Genomic DNA, 21,152 nt, shown 5'->3' with positions numbered 1-21,152 from the left:
AAGAATCAAAATTCGGTGGCCACGCATAGTCACAGATTTTCTTCATACTTGACAATTTAATAGACTTTGGTGAGTAAAAAAGCCTTACACCATTTGTTTGTTTCTATGTGGCCCCGTTGCCATGGTAACCGAGGGTAAAGATGGAAAATGGCATTTTAATGCTTATTTGAGAACATATTGTGAGTAATGTGCAGAACCTGGGGTTTCCAGGGTAGAAAATATTATTAAAAATAGTTGTCATTTTTCAAAAGAAAGAAAAAAATTCATGGAGAAATGCTTATTTTTAGAGCGTTACATGGTTACTAAACAGAAATTCTAAAATCTGTTTTCTTCATCTAATTTGAATAAAAAGTGCAAATCTTGGATTTTTTGGTAAACACTATTATGATTGTGCAATAAAAAATTTAAATATGATAATTGATAACCGTTGCTATGGTAACAAGCTTTAAACTAAGGAAAATCATAATATTTTTAGGCATCTTTAAATGGATATTATTCACTTATAATGAATTAATATATTAAATCAAATGGTGAGAAAAAATAAAGTCCTTAATTTTAATGACACTTGAAAAAAATCTGAAATTTTAAAAAAAATAAATGACGTTGCTATGGACTTTTCAAAAAGTAAGAATTTCTGTGTAATTTTTTAAGCAACTTCATTTTCCATAGCAACAACACCTCTCTGTTGCATAGCAAAGATTTTTGTGGTGTATAATGAAAATTTAGATAAATTTCTACAAGTTCCAACTAAAACAATTGCAAATAAATTCTAAAATCAGGAATGGAAGCATATCAAAATAATCTTCAATTTCTCAGTTTTTCTTAATTTTTGGCCTGTTAATTTTCAAGATAAAGTATATATTGCATGGACATTGACATGGATGTAAAAATTTAACAGTTTCCCATTTGGGCTTATTAAAAAACCGCAGAAAACTGATTTCAAAAATTTGTAACGGTTTCCATGGTAACATTTTAATAGTGTTGGTTTCTCCATCAATTTTCTAATATGATTAAATAATTGAAAATAGGACAAAGGCTGTTTTATGTCTTTGATAGTTTACATTAGTGGGCAAAACCTTCTAATATGGCTTCAAAGTAGGCAAGTTCTGCTATTTCCCCATCTTTAGCCTCGATTACCATGGCAACGGTTTACCCCAGCAACCAACTTTTAGTGTTTTTTTGCGTTTTACACCTAGGTGTGTCCATGTATGAAATATAAGGAAAATTGGTGACTATGCGTGGCCAGACCCTTATATAAATCATTGATTCTTACATAGAGTTGATCTTAAACAGACTAAGCTTTTGCTTAATGTAATTATGAAAGTGATGTACCATGATATTTTGAAACCTCTTTAAAGCGGATCATGTATATATATATATATATATATATATATATATATATATATATATATATATATATATAAACATATGTTGCAACCACTATTGAAATAAAACCACTATTGAAATAAATTATTTCAATAGTGGTTGGGAATGCATTTCATTAGAAAAATCACTTTGCAACCACTATTGAAATAAAACCACTATTCCGGGATGTATTCCATTTTGAAAATCAATTTACAGATACTGTTGAAGTACAATTACAATTAAAATTATTTTTTAATCGTAGCTTAGAATAATTTTTTTTAATTAATTTTTCATAGAAATTTTATATTTTTTTCTTTATATTTCTCTTTCTACAAACATATCATGTCCTATGATATTGTATATTATTTGCACAATTGTGAACATCTTGTAAATTACCAGAACTTCTATTCAAACCCCCTGTATATTGAGTAATTATTTATTGATAAATATTATTATGAATATCACTATTAATATAAATTATTTCAATAGGGGTTGGGGGTTACTTCACTGTTGAAATATAGTATTTCAATAGTGGTTAAGGATGCGATTCATTTCAACCACTATTGAAATAATTTATTTCAATAGTGGTTGGGGATACCTTTCATTTCAACCACTATTGAAATAAAGTATTTCAATAGGGGTTGATTATGCATTTCAGTTTTATGTCTATTATTATGTCTGTTTTTAGCACTTGCCTTTCTGCTAGCGGAGTTTCTTAAGAAAAGAAGTATGCCTTATGAGATGATGAATTCCTTTTTGATTATGATGTTCTTTGATTTACCTCTATATGGTCATGTTTCCAATACCACCTGTCATCTGGAACCGAAAGTGTTATGCACAGTCGGAATAATAGGCATTAAAATAACATCCTACCACTATTAAAATATTTTATTTCAATAATGGTTGTAATGAACCACATTCTGAACCACAATTGAAATAAATTATTTCAATAGTGGTTGTAATGAAATGCATACCTAACCACTATTGAAATAATTTATTTCAATAGTGGATAAAATAAAACGCATACCCAACCACTTTTGAAATAATCTATTTCATTCAATATTGGTCTTAATGAAGTACATTCCCAACCGTTATTGAAATTATTTATCTTAATAGTGATATTCATTTTACATAAATCTATAATATATAAGCTATAAATTATCTTTAATATGCAGGGGTTTTGAATAGAAGTTCTGGCAATTTACAACGTTGTCTTCTAGTACAAATAGTTTACAATTTCCATAAACCATGATATATCTATAGAGAGAGAAAGGTAAAGAAAAAACATGAAAACAATTCTATATGTTAATCAGCAAGGATTGGTTATTATTGCACAACAGTGAAAATCCTAAAATAAGTACATTTATATCATAGTCTTGATTACTATTACCATAAAATTTGCAAGTCTTTAGTAACTTAATTGTGTATTTGAATTGTTTGTTAAATAAAAACAAATGTATATGCATGTTTATCTGCGAGAATTGGTTATCTACTTCTACACAGCAGTGAAAATTGTACAATAATTGTGTATTTTATATTACTCGTTAGATTTCTTGCATTTCAAAATAGTTTGCAAAAATGAAATACAACTTCTTTCTTTCCAAATGTGTTACATAATAGTGATGACATAGTTATATTTATAAGAAATTCATTCCCATCTACAATTAAAAAAAAATTAATAGAAGATGAAATTTAATGGTGTCTGTAAAGTAGTTCTTATCATGAAATACATCCCCAACCTCTATTAAATCATTACTTCAATAGTGGTTGTATTTCAATAGTGGTTGCAAAGTCATTTTTCTAATGAAATACGTCCCCAACCACTATTGAAATTATTTACTTCAATAGTGGTTTTATTTCAATAGTGGTTGCAGGGTGATTTTTCTAATGAAATGCATTCTCAACCACTATTGAAATAATTTATTTCAATAGTGGTTTTATTTCAATAGTGGTAGCAACAATGCTCTTTTTGTCTACTTTATTATCTAAACTAAAAAACAAACTAAATATAAACACATTTATAAATGTTACTATATATATATATATATATATATATATATATATATATATATATATATATATATATATATATATATATCATCAATATTGTGTGATTTTATATTCATTAATCGAGTTTGAAAAAATCAAATATAAAATCACACAATTATAGATGTTCTATTTATCTGATACAATTTGATTTATATTATGAAGCGTTTGAGACAGTCCCTTATGTGACCCGAATTGGGTTTTTTTCAAAGATAAAAACGATGATGCAACGTTGTGTTATGCGGCTATTGTGACCTTGCGCAATACAATTTAGTACGTCATTCCTGAGATAAATCTAACTGTTTTAATGTAAAGTTTTACTCAAATAAACCTTAAAATAATTTTCGAGCTCTAATTAATTTTTCTTAGAGCTTATTCGCTTGATTAAATGGAAATTCCGTTTATAAGACTTGAATAATCAAGTTTGTTTACATACACAAAGTTGCGAATGCTCGTTAGTTTGAATTGACTCGAACGAGAACAGTTGTTGATGTTTTATAAAACAAACACTAGGCTAGCCTTATGATTTGAAATTGAAAAAAGTGAACAAGGATGCTTACTGGTGGTGGAATAAAAGTCTTATGAAACATTATTTCGGTAAGTTTTTGTATATAAACACAACCATAACGCTCTGTTTTCATCGCGTCGTCAGGATGAACTCCTTGATAGTTAACGTAATTGAAAGCAAATTGAAAGTTGGAAGTGGGCTAAACTTATAAAAAATCTTGACAAACAAGAAAAAAGGGTCTTGTGGTTACAGTTATGAATAACTTTGCCAAAAAAGGTGTGTGTGGGGGGGGGGGAGCTACCCCCCCCCCCCTCTTCCCCCACTCACAATAGCCCCCCTTATCCGACGCCTGTGCTACCCAGTTATGTGTTTTCCTTCATATTTGTAATCTAAATCTTTGAAAAAATCAATTTTATATTAATTTTTGTAGTAGATATAGTTATGTTGAAAGTACTAGCAAATCTTCGAAAATAGGTCACTGAAGCGTTGAAGCGAGGGGTTGTGTCAAAAATAGTTCGGACCGGAAGTATTTGATAAAGCATCACCCGTGTGATATAGCAAAGTTTTATTTTTATTTTAAATTAAATAATTTATTTCAATAGTGGTTTTATTTCAATAGTGGTTGCAAAGTGATTTTTCTAATGAAATGCATTCCCAACCACTATTGAAATAATTTATTTCAATAGTGGTTTTATTTCAATAGTGGTTGCAACAGAGCATTGTGTGTTAGTCATTTTAAGAAACTGGAATTACATACAATACCTGAGGCAGAATCGAAAAAGAAATTCAAATACAAAACAACTTGAACACACAGTTTTGTTTAGATATAATTATATACTTCATGTAAATGTATTGCTTTTTGTTCGCCTACATAGTGTTTTATATGATTATTCTGTTTGTCAAAATACATTTTACGTCCACATTCGCATTATGTTTTCTATGCAGCCTAATCGTCACATCTTGCAGATAGTAAATGTTTATGAAAATGCTTATGTATGAAGAATTTGTATGTAGCCCGTACGGTATGTAAGCTATTTAACCAGGTTAAAATTGCCAAGCCAAGGCAATCAATAGGCCGATGTTTATGTTATTTACTACTATGATATGAAGGGGGCGGGGTGAGTCCTGGTGACGAAATTGAAGTATCATACAGTGTTGAGTGTATACATCTGTAAACTTCAAAAAGTTGTATGGATAAGGACCTAATATGCATCATTTTATGACGCCAATGCTATAGGTTGTCATTTATATTGAAGGATGGAAAGTGCGAAGCCATACAACAAATATTTGCCAGATCGGCCCAGGTTTTAGGTGTTGATGTGTTCTTGTGTGTCCTTTAGTTATTGGCTTTGAATTTTTGTTACATATGTATATGAATTTTAAATGAGTCTTAATTTACGCATGCTCTTAAAGTTCTATAGCCAAGTCGCAACAAATTCAATTTGTCTGGTAGTAAAGTTGCATTGTCGCTTGCCATATTTTACTAACAATACATGTATACAAAGATAGCAAAAAGCGTTTTTGAAGAATCTGTACATATTTTATATTATATATGAAATGTTGTTATTATTTTGAATGCAATGTGTATTAAACTAAAAAGATCAAGATTGGAGAAAGAATTTTACGTAAAATGTAAAATATTTTTTAAAAAGCTGATAAAGCATTAGGATAAGTTTGCTCATATGAGCTGAAGATTTTGTAAGGCTAACTTGTTATATATTGTACATGATATTGCATTCATTAACATGTTAGTTTTCTCAAGGACCACTTTTTAAAAAATTTAATCCATAAAATGGAAGAATTCAACATTTTTTCACCAACGTACACGTATTTTCTTTGCGCTTCACTTTTCTTTTCTTCACTCTCCTAAGAGCTATAATGCGAATTTTATGCATGGAATCAAAATATTTTTTTGCCATCACAAACACAAAATTAAATACTAGGTTGATATGTATAATTATTTTATAATTTCTCTCATAAGAAATCATAAATATATACATGTATGAACAGAATATATAGCAAATTTCCAATGAAAATTACACGTATTTGTATTATCGTTTCCGAGTTTATTCCTGCAAATACGATATTGTGGAAACGTAATCTAAAGATCCAGTTAGCATGAATGTATTGCGCGCGAGCAAGATTGTAAAATAAAAGAAAAATTCAGATGATTTCCAGGATTGGGGGGGGGCATTTTCGTTGATTATTAATTAGCAAAGCTTAATAGAGAAAAAAAAATAAAAACCAATTGTTAATTTTCAAGTACCAATGATGTTTAAAATATTTAAAACAAAAGACAGTACTTTTCCGATTTATCCGTATTAAAGACCAAAAATTCGAGTCTATTATTTTAATATAGCAGTATAGATACGTGATAACTGTCTTGAAATATAAGCAATATTTGGACTCGCCCTCTTTCGCGGGGGTGTTAAAGAAGCATTTAAGCAATTTAGCGTCTTATCTTGACTGTTATATTCAAAATCGTGAAATTAAATAATTGTTTTGAATAAGATCAAAAACTTATTAAATAAAATAAACATTACCAAGTGAAGACAAATTATCTCAGTTTAATCAAAACCGCTGCTATAATCCTATGTTTTTCCTTATTAAAAAGTTATTCATTCGGTTCTCATAAAACCTTCCCAACTTTTTAAAGTTTGCACGGAAAACGGCAAATTGAATCAAAACAACACACAACATGGGGTTCTAGCAGCACTTTTAAATTTAAGCATTGATTAAACTAACGATACGTATAAAATTTCAAGTTCAATATATACGGGGTAGTGTTGTTCTAGTCGGATTTTTATATTGTAAACAACGACAAATGAAAGCCTGGCCGAGAAATAAAAGCAAGTTCACATAACTTTTAGCGAATAATTGATAAAACTAACATTTCCCCCAGTATCCTTATGTTCAATTCTCAATAAATCACACCACAATACTTTATTAGAGTTCTTAGATAAGTTATATTTTGAATTTGTTTACAATGCTTTCCGATCAAATTCACATGAAATTCAACTTTTAGTCATGATGTCATCATTGTGTAAATCTACGTAATACAAACTAATTTGTGGGAAAAAAAATTGTCTTCATTATTTTTTGTTGGTCTACATTTCGTTGCTTAGATATTTGAATATGTACATAATAACTAAGGTTTGTGATTTCACGGAATTACATGCAACTCAGATTCCATATGCTTCCTTAACACCCCCGCGTTCATGTTTTCTTACTCTCGCCCCAAAGAAGAATATTTAAAGGCAGTGACAAAGTATTTAAAATATCTATGAAAACATATACGCATACAACCTATCCTGAAAGCTAACATATTTAAGAAAGTTGTTTTCTATCACAGTCTTCCTCTTTTTCAATATCAGGTCAAGCACTCTATTATGATCTTTAAGTTTCATAGTCTATTTGAAAGTTTATAAAAAAGCGTAAACTGTCCCAAGTTATGTTATATCGTATAACATACGTCAAAATTAAATGCATTCCTTATAACTTAATACTTAAAACAAAACTAACTCTCTCTACCATTTTCATGCTTTTGTGTTAACCGTAATTGACATTTCAAACTACCCGCACATTAGTACAACATCCTTAGTAACAGGTGACCCAGATTAGAACGAAGCGAGGGGTGGCGGCCATATTTGAATTTGGTGTTTGAACGCTCGTTCGCGTCTTCACAGTTTACTTCTCAAAGTTAAAGGTACAGTTGTCAAAAGTTGAATTAGACATCAACTGTGAAAGTGTGGAGATTGAAGGGGCAGGCCTCTTGGGGCCGTTGATGACGCACGCGTCAAGTTCATATTCGGAGGTCGACTCGGAAATTGGGAGTGGTGTATGAAATGACCGAGCATGCAGAAAATGGAATGTTTGTATTTTGCCGCTAATTACAGTAAATACATGTACACTAAGAGTTTCGCTCATTTGTTTTCTCTGAGCAATCGAGATTGTAACTGTTAAAACAGAATTCATATTTACAGTTTATGATTTATATCCCGACATCGATTATTGGGCGGAGGAGGGGAGGAGCTAGCTCAATCAGATGGAAATCTGCTCGTCAAATTAATGTTTTTAAGAAAACAGGCATCAGAATATGAAAACCACTCCAAAATACAACCATAAACCTAGATAGCTTAAAAGCAAAGCACTCTGAAAAGAGAGATTTGGGTGCAATTTCCATTCTTGGTTAAAATTTGGTGTTTTGGTAGGTAAGGCGCTTATTTTTACTATGGTATAAAATTTATTGATATTTGTTTATTCATTCTTTTCATACATTGAAAAAGATTCAACACCCTCCTCAAGTTTTGTGCTCCTTTTCGTAGAATTTTTTTTTGTCTTGAAGTTGTTTCAGTTCCATTTGTGAGATATTTGTAAATCATTTTTAATTTTTTCAATTTGGAAAGATTGGAGCATGTTTTTTTTTAATTTATAGCATGCAAATGAAAAGAGATAAACTTGGTCATATTCTATTTATTTACTATTATGTACACATTCATGCAACTGTACATGTAAGGTTTACATTTAAAAAAGAAAAAAAAAGAAGTTCCGGATAGATATTGTCAAGTGGGTGTGTCCCCATACCAAGGTATGTTATACAATATAATACATGTCCCTCCATCTGTATCAGCCAATTAAATGAGGCGTTACAACCAAAATTAAATTATGTACAACTGACTAATATGTAACGTAGTAACGTCAATAAGCAAAAGTTCATTGTGACCTCAGAATAACGTTAAAGTAGAGGAAAGTTAAAGTCACAGAGCAAAAGGGCGCCAAAATAATAATAGCAAATATTACAAATGATTGAATATTATCACTTATAATACATATTCTTTGAATGCTATTAAGTTTTGGTTTAGATAATTTAATAAAGGGCTCTTCCTTGGCTAAGTGTAGTATTTTATTTTCATTTGGAAGTTTATAAAATGGGAATAATTGAAATTTTCCCTGGCCCCACTCAGCAAAATGTTTACAACATGGAGTATTACGAACACTCAAGTCTTTAATCTGTTGCTTGTGGACACGAACACGTGCGTTTAGTTTCCCGTCAGTGCAATATGAAATTCTTTGCATGTTAAGCAAATAGGACAATAAATAACATTTTCCGATTTACAGTTCATCGACGAATTGGCGTGAATTTCCATCCCGGATTTTAGTAGAATTGTATTTCCTTCTTCTATGTAGGCACATGTACCACATCTCGGGTCGCGACATTTTTTCACGGATGAAACTTCCTCCCGCATTGTAAATCGGGGTTTGTTCAATATATGTTTAAGATTCGGTGCTTGTCGTCGCCTACTGATTATGTCCTGTGATCGTAATAATTGTTTAATATTTTATTACTGTTCTAGAATAGAGTAAAGTCGTTTTGCGTCTATTAGAATTTTTCTGTTCCTTGGATTGTGGGTCACAACAAAGGTAAGTTTCCCCACGGTCGTTGTTGGGAGTATTAGAAGACCGGCGAGGATTACATAGAACATGTAATGGAATTGGTGTCGCTCTTTTTACTCCAGCTTTGATTAAATTTATCGGGTATTTCTGTCGTTAAAGAAATATTTCTAATTCTTCCAGACGTTTAGATCTTAAGAATGAAAGATCCTTGTAAGTCTTCTCCATCGTAAATTGTATTGATTCATTTAAAGTATTTAGTAATGAATGAAATTTCTCTAAGTCGCCTTCCACTTTTCCAGAAAATGAAACAGTAGTCAAGATAGCGTTTCAAATTGGATCCTATATAGGTACTAAGTTCGGCATCAAACACTTCTGATGTTCTTTCAAAAAGTGTATTCTCTTGTTTTGTGTATTTTTACCGCGTCTTGGATTTCCTTAGATTTGTGAATTTTGGGCAATCTATAGAAGTAACTGGATTTTACCTCAAAGTTTGTCAAGTAATCAATTTCATTTTTTTGTCAGGTTTTCGGCATGTTTTTGATAAGTTTCTTCACTCTAAGCATTGTGTGTCGATCCTGGTATGTTGATAGTTTACGATAAAATCTTGAATTAGTTAGTTCGTTCAACACCATTTCTCTATAATGGACTTTATCCATAATAACTACAGCGCCACCTTTGTTGGCTTCTTTTATAATTATAGTTGAATCCCGATGTAAGCTGTTAATAGCATGTTGTTGAGATACGGGTAAATGTTTGTTAATTTTTAACGTTTGCAGTAAATACGATCAATTAAGACTGCAAAATAACAATAAAAACCCAAATTGCCCACCGTAATATATCAGATACACCTTTCCGGTCGGTTTTCCACGGGGAGCATTTTCATTTTAATTTAGCACAGGTGAAAAAGGTATCTAGAAAACACTGCGTTTGTAAGTACGTTTTATCTTCTTATTAATATATAAGTACAAGATGTTTTGAATGCCAAAGTTATTTTTTCTATTCTCTGCAAAGTTTTAGCGAATATTCTGTTACATGATTTAATTGCGTTTTAATTTGTCAATGACTAATATTAGACGTGTGGTATTAGATAGATTATTTGAAAAGCCTTGTGTTGCTTTTGAATGATACCATTATGATTTTAATCATCAATTTTTCGTTTTAAACAGAAAAAAATATCAAAAATGCGCGATTTATGTTGTTTGTCAGCAAAAATCACTTTCGGTTTCGATTATGTTAATTAAATTAGATTGCTTGTTTTGATTTACAATATAAAAGAAATAACAGAGAAAAGGACATAGAAAAAGAAAGGGTTCCTATAATGAAATAGGCTGGGCACAATTTCTATATGAAAGAATATGTCGCTAAATTAAAAATAGTTCCATTGTAGAGTATAAACGCCTAATGTGGCACATTGTCTTAAAGTAACGACTTCTGGGCCTTCGAGAATAATAACGGTATCGCACAACAATCTGACCTTCTTGCAACAAAAGGTAAATATCTGTTATAAGAGGGTCTTTGTCTGTGATTGCACTACGAATAGATTGTGTACTATACAGTCTAGTAAATTCAAAAGGCATATTGTTGGGGCGGAAGCGGGGATTGCATATATAAATATGACTAATAAGGAATCATTCTTTGAATATTATGATGTAATAATTTCGGTCGGTGCGTGATCAAATCAATTATAAAGCCTTTCGAGTTGGGTTTTTTTTCTTGATCACGCTCCGACCAAAATTATCAACTCATAATACTCAAAGAATGATTTCTTATTCCTTAAATAGTAGATCTATGATGTTAGTAATGAATTTCAGGAGGTCGATTTAGTTCTCTTTAGGAACCATCTCAAAAGGTACATTTACTATAAGAATATATAAGAAAGTTGTATTTTCTGCACTTCGAAGCAGATTTAAAAGACTACAATAGCATTTTTTCTTAAATTGTGATTAGTAATATCATTTTCTACCTTATATTAATTTTATGATAACGCCATAAAAGCACAATGGCAACGTTCACCTACCAAAAAACAGAACAATTATTGTTTACAAAATGATTTTTCTTAAAAAATCTTTTTTTAAAAAGTCTGTATTTTGTTTATTGTGTTTTAATCATATTAATGGTATCAAAACTATTTCATAGAATGTATAAATACATGTACATCGTATTTTACTAGAATGCGCAAAAACATGCGCAATGAAATCTTAAGTCGGCCTCCTTAATCATGTGACCAACGAATTTCTTTTCACAAAAATTTAACGTAGTAATTGGTAATGAATGTTCAATTTCATCGTATATGGTAAACTTTTCTCCATAAAAGCAAATTATAATTAAGTTAAGAAAAAGTGTATACCTCTGGTCTAAACACATTACATGAATACGTACAAGATGCTATGAAAATAAAACTTAAAGTGCCTTATGCATGTAGAAGAGAACTTGTTCATTAAGAAAATAATGTTATATATATTAGAAATTCTTCTTTTTTGAGCAGACATTATTTTAGTGTGCCGATTAAATGAAACCCTCTGACCGTTTAGATTGTGTACTCAGTATTATACAATTTATCAACAATGACAGATCATGACACAACAAGGAAACGTGGACGTCTGTCCCGTTACCAAGGAGACATGGGAGGCACGCGCAGAAGCAAAAAAGGCAGACTGTGGAGGACAGAGCGTGTACCATTGTCTGGCTGACAGCGAAGGCAGGAAGTGGGAGAAATGTGTGGAAAAGGCATTGATCAAAGAAGGTATTTGTTACCTGTAGTCAGTTTCGAGTATCCATAACAGATATATTTAACGCAGACTATAAATAAAATAAGGAATATGAAGGTCCTCACAATGAAATGAAGCAACAATTTGAAATAAGTTTTGTTCAAGGTTTTTTTAGTCAACTGTTTTAGATTTAGAATGTGATTGATCTATGTTTGAAAATTTTGAGAACAGTACAACGAATTTGCTTTCAAAATATTAAGGTGTTTTAAAAGTTCTAAAAACTGTTCAACTCTCTTTTCAACTCTCAGCATATATACTGACCAACATTTCTAACACCCCATTTTTAGCCGGACTCTGCTGAAAGCATAGTCCTGGCTATAGGCAGGCAAATCGCCAATGTTACTATAAATAGCACAACTTCAAACGTAAACAAAAAATCAAACAGCGTCAAAGTAAAAGCTTCCGCTATACCAAATAGTTACACAAAGAGTCACGTTTTGTCAAAAGTGTTGATATATAACGCTTAAGACACACCAAAAGAGCCCGGATTTCAATACTTCAGTACTTTGATTAATATTTTATAATTTAAGACACCGTAAAGGGACATGGTCACGATTTTGGTCAAAAAAATTTTTTCCGACTTAAATGTTTACAATGCTTCAGTAAGGTATTTTTAATAGGCAACCAAAAGTTGATGTCAAACTTATTCATGAAGACTTTAGAACACAATATGTTCCTAGTTTACAAATTAATGTCTTAAGTTTACTACGAATCTATCGTGGTATAAAAACGTATCAAATTTAAAAAACGCTAGTGTATGCATATTAATTTGCATCTTTTAGACCAAAGTTGTCATATCCAAAGTATCCTTTCGATGCATGGTTAAACCTCCCTACACTTTTCGCCATGGTGTAAAGTCAAACCGCGTTTCTGTCACTCCGTTGTGGGAAATAAATTCTTTCGATCAAAACTAAATCCCCTTCAAATTGTACCATTTAAGTTGTCATTTTTTGTATATGAACTAAAGATATTCCATCCAAGGTATGAATTTCTGCCCGCGATACATGATGAACCCTTCTACACCTAACTTAGTTACCCCAATCTTGCAAATTCTATCTCATTCACTCGCCAGAGTTTGCACTTCGGTTACTTTTATCTACCCAAACTAAAAAAGCGCATTTAAGAAAGAAATGCTTTATTTCATTTATTCAGCATTTGTCAAATCTGAACTTCTAGTATGTATAATCCAAGTAAGTTCCGAATTACGTAATCATTCAATATTATTTCATTGTAAGGATATATTTTAATGCTAACTTCCATTGACTTGGATCCGCCAAAGCGTGTCCACCACCTTACTCTCGTTTTTACTATTTCGAGTTGATTTAGTGAAAATGAAAGTAGCTTTTTGATTTCTCAAAAATTATTTATCAGATGAAATTCATTTATAACTTAAGGAGTTTAAATACCAAAGGTATTTGTAAGCATTTACTCTGGGGCAGGCGTTTCGTAGTTTATTGGCAAAATGTCTTAATTTATAAATATAAGCCATGCAGCAGGCATGTTCACGAACCTTTCCTTAGTTATGACCTAAGTGTGTTCCTAAGATATGACTTAGGAAAAAAGTTATGAACATCCTAAGATCAACTTAGGACACATCTTAAGATGTAGCTCGACGTTAACTTAGGAACAACATGTGTGCATTCTTTGAGTGTAGATTAACATTTGATAATCTTGTCATTCAAGCACACGTAATACATAAACACGCGCTTTTCCTAAAATTAAACGTTACATGTAGAAACACACACGTACACACACAACAATTAATTTCCCTTTAATCATCAATATATAGAATACACGAACATGATTAAAAATAAGAAATAAGTTGTAATTTATTTCGAGAATACATAAATACAGTTTATTAAACATTACGAATTTTTTAAAGAATTTTTTTTCGGAATGAAGTATTAGAAATTAAGAATGATCACGCATGACTTATATTAACCGATGTAAATTTACTTTTTAGCCAAGAACATTTGAATAATTTCCTAAAAAAATCAAAACAATGAATGTAACTCAATTAGTGTAAAATGAGATATTAAATATAAGTGAATAATTTTCATTCGCCAAACAGAGATAGTGTTTGCGAAAAGAAAACTGCTTAATTTGTTAGCTTCCAGGCAGGCTTTTATTAACGAAGAAGGTGGAGAGAGTTCGGGGTCTATCTCCAAATAATTTTATTAAAATGAAAATACATGATCGAATAAATGCCCCCCTTCCCCCCGGATTATGTCGGAAATGCTAGAACTGTAAAAAAAAAATATTGATTGACTATACCTGTCTAAAGAAAAACCTTCACAGCATTCCCAAAATCACCAAAAACGTGATTTTACAGCCTTAGGATGGTCTTAGGACAAGGTAAGTGATGTTCTAAAGTTAGGACAAAGTTATGGCGGTTCCTAAATTTTAGGAGAGCTTTGAGAAACACACTTAAGACTAAGACGTATCCCTAGATGTACTGAGGGCACGCCATAGTCCTAAGATAGCTTCGTGAACAGGCCTGCTGGATTTCAGTTTGTTTTGTTTCGTCTTTCATTGGATATTGCTTACCAGTGCAGTGGGTGTCTTTTTTTTTTTTTTACAAAACGCGTTTCTACAAATCTTTTCGTCCAATGTAACGTGTTCGGGAGAATGAAATACCTTAATGCGGTGAAGCATGAATAGTGCGTTCGGCCTCTTAGAGGGGCTGCGTCAGAGATGAAAGGAACATAATTCATATAAATGAATTAATGTCGATCAGCTTTAACATGAGGTTTTAAGACATTGCCTCTATTGTCTGCTTTTTAAAATGTTCACTGTCCATGTCAGCAAATAATGAAATTGATTAAGTAATTACTTGTACATGACCGTATTTGTTGAAAATGCGAGTTCGTAATGTTTTTCGGGTGTGTTTTTCAAACGGTTCGATTTAATCTGTTCTCTGCTTTAGTTGCCTATTAAAAAACAAAGTCAACTGAGTAAAATGCGTCAAGAACGTGAAAAAGCAGTTAGAATGGTCCAAACATGCCGCGGTTTACATTAGTTTTTTCCCCCAATATTTGCCTAATTTACTTATTATAATCTTATAACCTTTGCAAATGCTTTCTTAGAAAATAAAAGAGCTATAGAAATTATAAAAAGTTGTTATTAATAATTTTTACAAAGATCTAAGTCTTATCCCAAAATGCAATGCAATCGGAAAGTGCTGACTACTTACCTCAAAGGCCAAAACGTCATGCAATAGGATCGCTCTATTAGGGTGCATGTAACTCACCCTCGGAAAAGAAACTTAACAGCACTCGCAAATGCACGGCACACTTATAAAATGCGTGCAAGGCCTGTCTGCATGGGACGGGGTAGATGTGATTACGCCCTTACATAAAGTTTGAGTTTTTGAAAAAAAATGTTTTTGTTATTCTTTACTGAATTATTGTTATAGTCAAAATGATGAATTTTGAGAACAGTGTAATACAAAAACTTGCCCGGGACATTAGAAGTTTTGACTAGTTTAGTATCAACAACATTATTTAAATAATCTATGAAAATTCTAATTTTTTCCTAGATATTTCCTTTAAAAAATAAAATGGTGCCACCATTACGATAAAAACAGTAGCACATATATAGGTAGACATTAATAACTAGAACTGGTCGCATAGTGAGTATTTCCATAGTCATGAACCATTCAGAATTGTAACTATATAGATTAGGCGATCACGCCATGAATTCGCAGTTAACGAAGCTTCATTGCAATTTAAAATATTATTTTCTTCAGGGTTTTGTCCAATATTCTCAAGGAAAGGCTTCATTGATTGGAAGTCATGTAACATATCAGCACCCACATGTCCGAACAGTTCCTATGTGTCTAATGAGGTTTACAAACGTAAGTTATGTTCTGTAATATAAAAAAAATCGTGTATTACTTCATTATTTTTTTGCATTTCAAAGTTTACCTTTCAGATGTATACTGTTTTGGGAACAATAGCCTGCACGAACAGACGTACGTATCAAAACATTGTTCTGTTAAGGATAACGTTATTCAGAATAAAAAAAGTTCCACTGATTATTTAAAAATTTTCCATTGTGTGTTATAGACCTTTCAAGGTAGTTTTGTTGTTTTAGTTAAAAAGTAGGCCAATGACCTACTGTTTCGGCGAATGGCCATTGGATATTTTTTGGAAATTTAAGTAAAATCCCTAAAAATTCTACACTAAGATTGACATTTTCTTAATTGTGAAAATAATACAAATAGCAAAACTCTTTAAATAAGATATAGTTTATGAGTGACAGAGACACTAAAAAGATACAAAGCACTATGTTCTCATTCATAATGTTAATAGATAATCCAATCCGAATTTCCTCTATCGGTTTTTAAAGTTCTACCCTTTTTTGATCCAATTTTACAAAAAACTGAATGATGAAAATACTTAAACATTTATGCTATTAAACTAAGTATATTGACCTTACTCTGCTGGCATAAAATTTATATGAGGTCAATTAAAAAAAAAATTATAGATATGGTATCTTTTGTCGTTTTTAAGCATTTTTCAATGTTTTGTAGTGTGTGCCAGACGATTATTTAAATGAAAAAGTAAGATAAAACAAACAGAAAATATGCAAAATTATGTTAAATAACAAATAAAATCTTTATTCTAGATAATAAAGTCTACCAAAAATATTTCAGTGAAAAACAAAATCTGAAAAATTAACCCGAAATTCCTCTGTTTTGCAAAAAGCACAAATATCTTTGCGCCTAATTTCATGATATAGTAAAAATATTGAATGTAATGTCAATAATAATTCATTTCATAAATACTTTTTGTGTTAAGAACAAATTTTACTCATGACATTGAACTTTATAAGAATCCGTATTTGATAACTCAAACTCTGAGTAAACAACGTCCTTAACAATCTTTTTTTCAAATGAATTTGAATTTATACGGAATTGCTCATTGAAGTTAATTTGTGCATGTAATATTTATTTGTTTAGAAGTGAAAATCTTAAAAATGCTGAAGGTGTCAATGTTGGGTTATTCGTCCTTGTTGTTCTTGCCATTGTGACCATGCTTGTAGCTGTCATGACCTTTGTAGTAATCAGGAGGAAACGTTCAGGTGAGCTACACTATGTTTCTAAAGTCAACTACTCTGATTTCATAAGGGTTTTCTTACGTTCCTTGATCCTACATTTGTGTGAAGGTTTTAATGAAAAAACCTCTATAATGGAAAATAATTAAATAATTAATTACAAATCATTTCTATTCAAATAAACACATAGTTATTAAAGTATACAATGACCGTACTTAACATTTTTCTAATGATAAGTATTTGTTATTTGATGTTTTTTAGATGCAATAACCCAAGACGATAAAGAACGACGGAGGCTTTTAAAAGGTGAATAATGTTTGAAGACTGTAAAAAAAAATTACATTTTTCAAATTTAAACATGCAAAATTTCTATTAAACTGATGTCATCTCTTTTTTAAATCTTTTAGTCACTCGCTTTTCATACCACTTCCATTCATACTCTCATTCAAAAATCAGAAGTAAATAAACCTGAGGATGAATATTAAAATGGATAGAAAAAATATGAAATAATAATATTCATAGCAAATTCCACTTCTGTATACTATAGTTTGACAATTATAAACAAAGGAAATGCTCCCACCGTGACCAGCATTTTTCAAATTTCCTAAGTTTAAATTTTTGAACTGATGCATATTTCTCTATCTTGTATTTAAAACTCAAATGATGCAATAAATCAACATAGTTTGGAATCTAATTCTGCTTTAGACATATACATGTAAATGTGAATTGTTTTGTTTATAAGATTATGAAGTTCACAGGTTTATAGTATATTGATACCATTGAATCCAAGCTTTTATTGTTTTTCCATATATAGACATACTAAGATTATTCAACAAGAGTAAAACATTAGTACAACTAAATATGCATGCTGTATTGTTTCTATTTCTTCTTTACAAAAATACAACAATCATTTGCAATGATCTTGATTTTTTTCAATCAAATAATAGTTCACAGGAAGAACATTCTGTGTAGAGCTCTGTACTGTAGCCATTGAACAGATGTATCGTTAGTTATCATAAAACATGTTTTGAAACAGTCTTGTATGCACAAATTTTGTTCTTGTGGTAGTTCATTATTCCATTTTGATATTGCAGTTATGACATGAGCTGCAATTTTCATGTTGGGTTTTTTTTTTTTTTACAATAATGTTATTTTCTACTAAAATGACAACAATTATCATGATTTTTAAACTTCTGTTAGCTTTATTTCGTGTGAAAGGTCATAAAGAAGCATTAATTGGAGCAAAATTGAATTACTACCGTCCTGTACAAAAAACATGATCTGCTATATATTCCTTAGAAGAGAAATATTTCATCTTACAAAAAAATAATGATCTTCTCAAATCTTATTTATCACAAATGTTTAAGTTATATGAAGACTTATCATACTAGCAGGTTTTTACAGCACATAAAACTCTACAAAAATACAGCTCTTATTGCTTTAGTATAGTTCAAAGTTTTATGAATTGCCTTGGTACATTTTTCATTCAATAAAATCGCTTTAAAATACATTGGTTAAAGGAGTGCAAATGGACTTTGGATTTGATAACAAAGATTTATCATGTCTTTTTGATGACGGGATTTGAGTTGCAGTTGAAAGCTCAACAATGATGTTTTAGAATTTTGGATTCATATTTTATTTTTGATTTTTAAACTTGCATTTAGATGGTAACGATAGTGTTACAAAATCTTATTGATTTCTTTGTTTTATTTGAAATATAAGTTGGAAGATCGGCAGAAATTGTTAAAGACACAATTTACAACGGAAGTTCGTTTCTATTAAGGAAAGACAATGAATCTGTAGTTGTACTGGGAAAATTAGGCAATGGCGTTTTTAGTACATCATGTGCTATTTCAAAGAAATTCAACACTTGGAAAAATTGGGATACCCTGCATTGTCGATACACAGAAATACCGGACACTGTCAATGAAAAAACAATCATGTTTGTATACGGATGGTTCGGATTGTGGAACGATGATCTATGTTCAGTAGATGTGGCAAAAACGGCTTGTCAATCCTTGATACGAATACTGAACGAGACGACCAATGTAAAATTGATACTTGGAATGAGGTCAGATATGTATATGAAGTATCATGAAGAACTAAATGTTGGCGATTTTCAAAAGCGTTTGTTTCTACACAAAATAACTCTAGATAGTGCTAACATCAATGAAGATGCCGAATCCGCAAACTATTTTCATAAAAATATAAAAAACAAATGCCATAAGAGGACTTGTGCATTCCGAAAACTGAAATACGACATGATTCAATCAGGAAACGATATCGATGTTGGTATGCCTCTTAAACTCAATCTTATGGAAAAGTATCATGACCTGATCCACCATTATGAAGGCGATTGGGATATTTCAATGGCGTTGAGAGACCATTTCGTTTCTCTTAAAAACGACGAAAGGAAACGACATGTCTATGCATGGATTGCATACATCTGTTTTAAAGGTCAATTTACCCGAGCTGAACAATTTGACACGGAATTGGTTGAAAAAATTGGTTTCCACATAGATAAATCGTCTTTTAATGAAAACGACAAGGATCTCCGAAGATATTTTAGGGTGCGAAATTCTAATGCAAAAAAGAATGTTTCTCCTAACAATGTGCAATATGTTTTCTGGCACCGATTTATCTATATCTGCGCCTTCAAATTCCTGTTTGAGAAGGACGCTGAACTTGTTGTGAAATACTGCAATGTAGACGCCATTTTGCAACTTGTTCGACCAAAGGGAGCTAAAACCTCATACTTCGAAGTAACTGCAGATGAGCATTGTGTTAATCTGTTTAATGAAAGAATACATGAATTGAATCTAGCAGAAAGATATGAAAAAAATCCCTTGGTGAAATCGAGAACATGTGAAACAAAGAGAGAATCTCAAAAGTTACATTAACAAAACAAGATGACAAATTCGATCCACGTTCGATTATCTTGCATTTTCTGAGATCTGGATGTTTCTGAACAAATAACAGGACTAATGGAAAATAAATTCTTTTTGCATGCATTGCATTTTAGGGGATGTGCTGCCATCTTGTACATTTGAGGATAGGAATGTAAACATTTCTTGAAGTGGCTTGTTTCTGTTCTAAACTGGCCAAAAATGTTGCCAAAAGATATAAAAGCAATAAATATGGAGTCCTACATGTCATTTCGTTTGAAAAGTATGCATACGAGAACAGGACTATGCCTTTTTAATCACTCAGAACAGCTGTTGAACTGCGCAGCTACAGACTTTTTTGAAGATTTAAAAATCTGAAAAAATATGAAGGATGTTCATTGGTGTCCTCTCTACAACAATTTGTTGAGCAAAAGTTTGAATTTTGCTCATTTAAGTGGTAACTTTGCCTCAAAATAGGGAATCCTTTTTTTATCAGTCGGCATGGGATCTATTTTCAGAACGAGAAAAACCCAGTCTATACTTAAAACTCCTGTGTCTATGGAGACACATTGACGTTATATTTTCAAGAAAAAAAAATAAAATATGTTAATTCAAAATAATTTGTTTTGAATTTGATATTTATCTCTATACCTGTCCCATGTATGTTTATTCAAAATTGTAAAAATTCATGCACCAGGATCAGGGGTTTGGGCTCTAGGACGGGGCTGATATTGTCATCAATCGAAAAAGTCTATTAAAGTTTATAAAATCTTTTCTACTGTCATATATATTTGAAAAGAAATCTAAATGCATGGTCAATATGTCCATGAACCTCTCTACCTAAGTCGTAAAAATGTTGTCCCCTGGGTCAGGGTGTGATAGCCTAGAGCGGGATAATAATATTGTAATAATGTATTAAACCTTAGAAAATCTTCTCTACGTCTACAGTAATGGAATATAAACTAAATGCATGATTACAATGTTTATGAAGCCTCCATAAAAATTGTGAATCTCATGTCTCTTGGTCTATGGGTTAAGGCTCTAGGGCGGGGCCAATATGGCCATATCATTGCAATTTATTTAACCTTAGAAAATCATCTCTATATCCACAGAAGAAGATCATAAAAA

General features: G+C 31.3%; 1 protein-coding gene across 7 annotated transcripts; it reads left to right on the top strand.

The window, feature by feature from the left end:
• Positions 1 to 10,097: 10,097 nt before the first annotated feature.
• Positions 10,098 to 20,247, top strand: LOC136272336 (uncharacterized). Of its 7 annotated transcripts, none has more exons than XM_066073780.1 (8): positions 10,098 to 10,242; positions 10,701 to 10,803; positions 11,885 to 12,056; positions 15,830 to 15,937; positions 16,015 to 16,054; positions 17,045 to 17,166; positions 17,401 to 17,445; positions 18,862 to 20,247. In XM_066073780.1, exons 3-8 carry the CDS (start codon positions 11,888 to 11,890, stop codon positions 20,037 to 20,039), a joined length of 1,662 nt encoding a protein of 553 aa, XP_065929852.1. In that variant the 5' UTR covers positions 10,098 to 10,242; positions 10,701 to 10,803; positions 11,885 to 11,887; the 3' UTR covers positions 20,040 to 20,247. The 7 variants fall into 7 exon arrangements, with proteins under 7 accessions (XP_065929852.1, XP_065929858.1, XP_065929859.1 ...); XM_066073783.1 differs by having other exon boundaries at positions 10,136 to 10,242; positions 10,690 to 10,803; XM_066073781.1 differs by having other exon boundaries at positions 10,141 to 10,220.
• Positions 20,248 to 21,152: the final 905 nt, after the last annotated feature.

Source organism: Magallana gigas, chromosome 10 (genome assembly GCF_963853765.1).
Source record: "Magallana gigas chromosome 10, xbMagGiga1.1, whole genome shotgun sequence".
NCBI classification, from domain to species: Eukaryota; Metazoa; Mollusca; class Bivalvia; order Ostreida; family Ostreidae; genus Magallana; species Magallana gigas.
Note: the sequence above shows the minus strand (reverse complement) of the source record. Positions and strands in the feature narration are given on the sequence as shown.

Bases quoted from the DNA above. Each gene is read 5' to 3' on its own strand.
- LOC136272336 (XM_066073780.1), top strand. From the start codon at position 11,888: ATGACACAACAAGGAAACGTGGACGTCTGTCCCGTTACCAAGGAGACA. The intron at 15,938-16,014 runs GTAAGTTATGTT...TTTACCTTTCAG, and splicing joins GTCTAATGAGGTTTACAAAC to ATGTATACTGTTTTGGGAAC. The intron at 17,446-18,861 runs GTGAATAATGTT...TTGAAATATAAG, and splicing joins ACGACGGAGGCTTTTAAAAG to TTGGAAGATCGGCAGAAATT.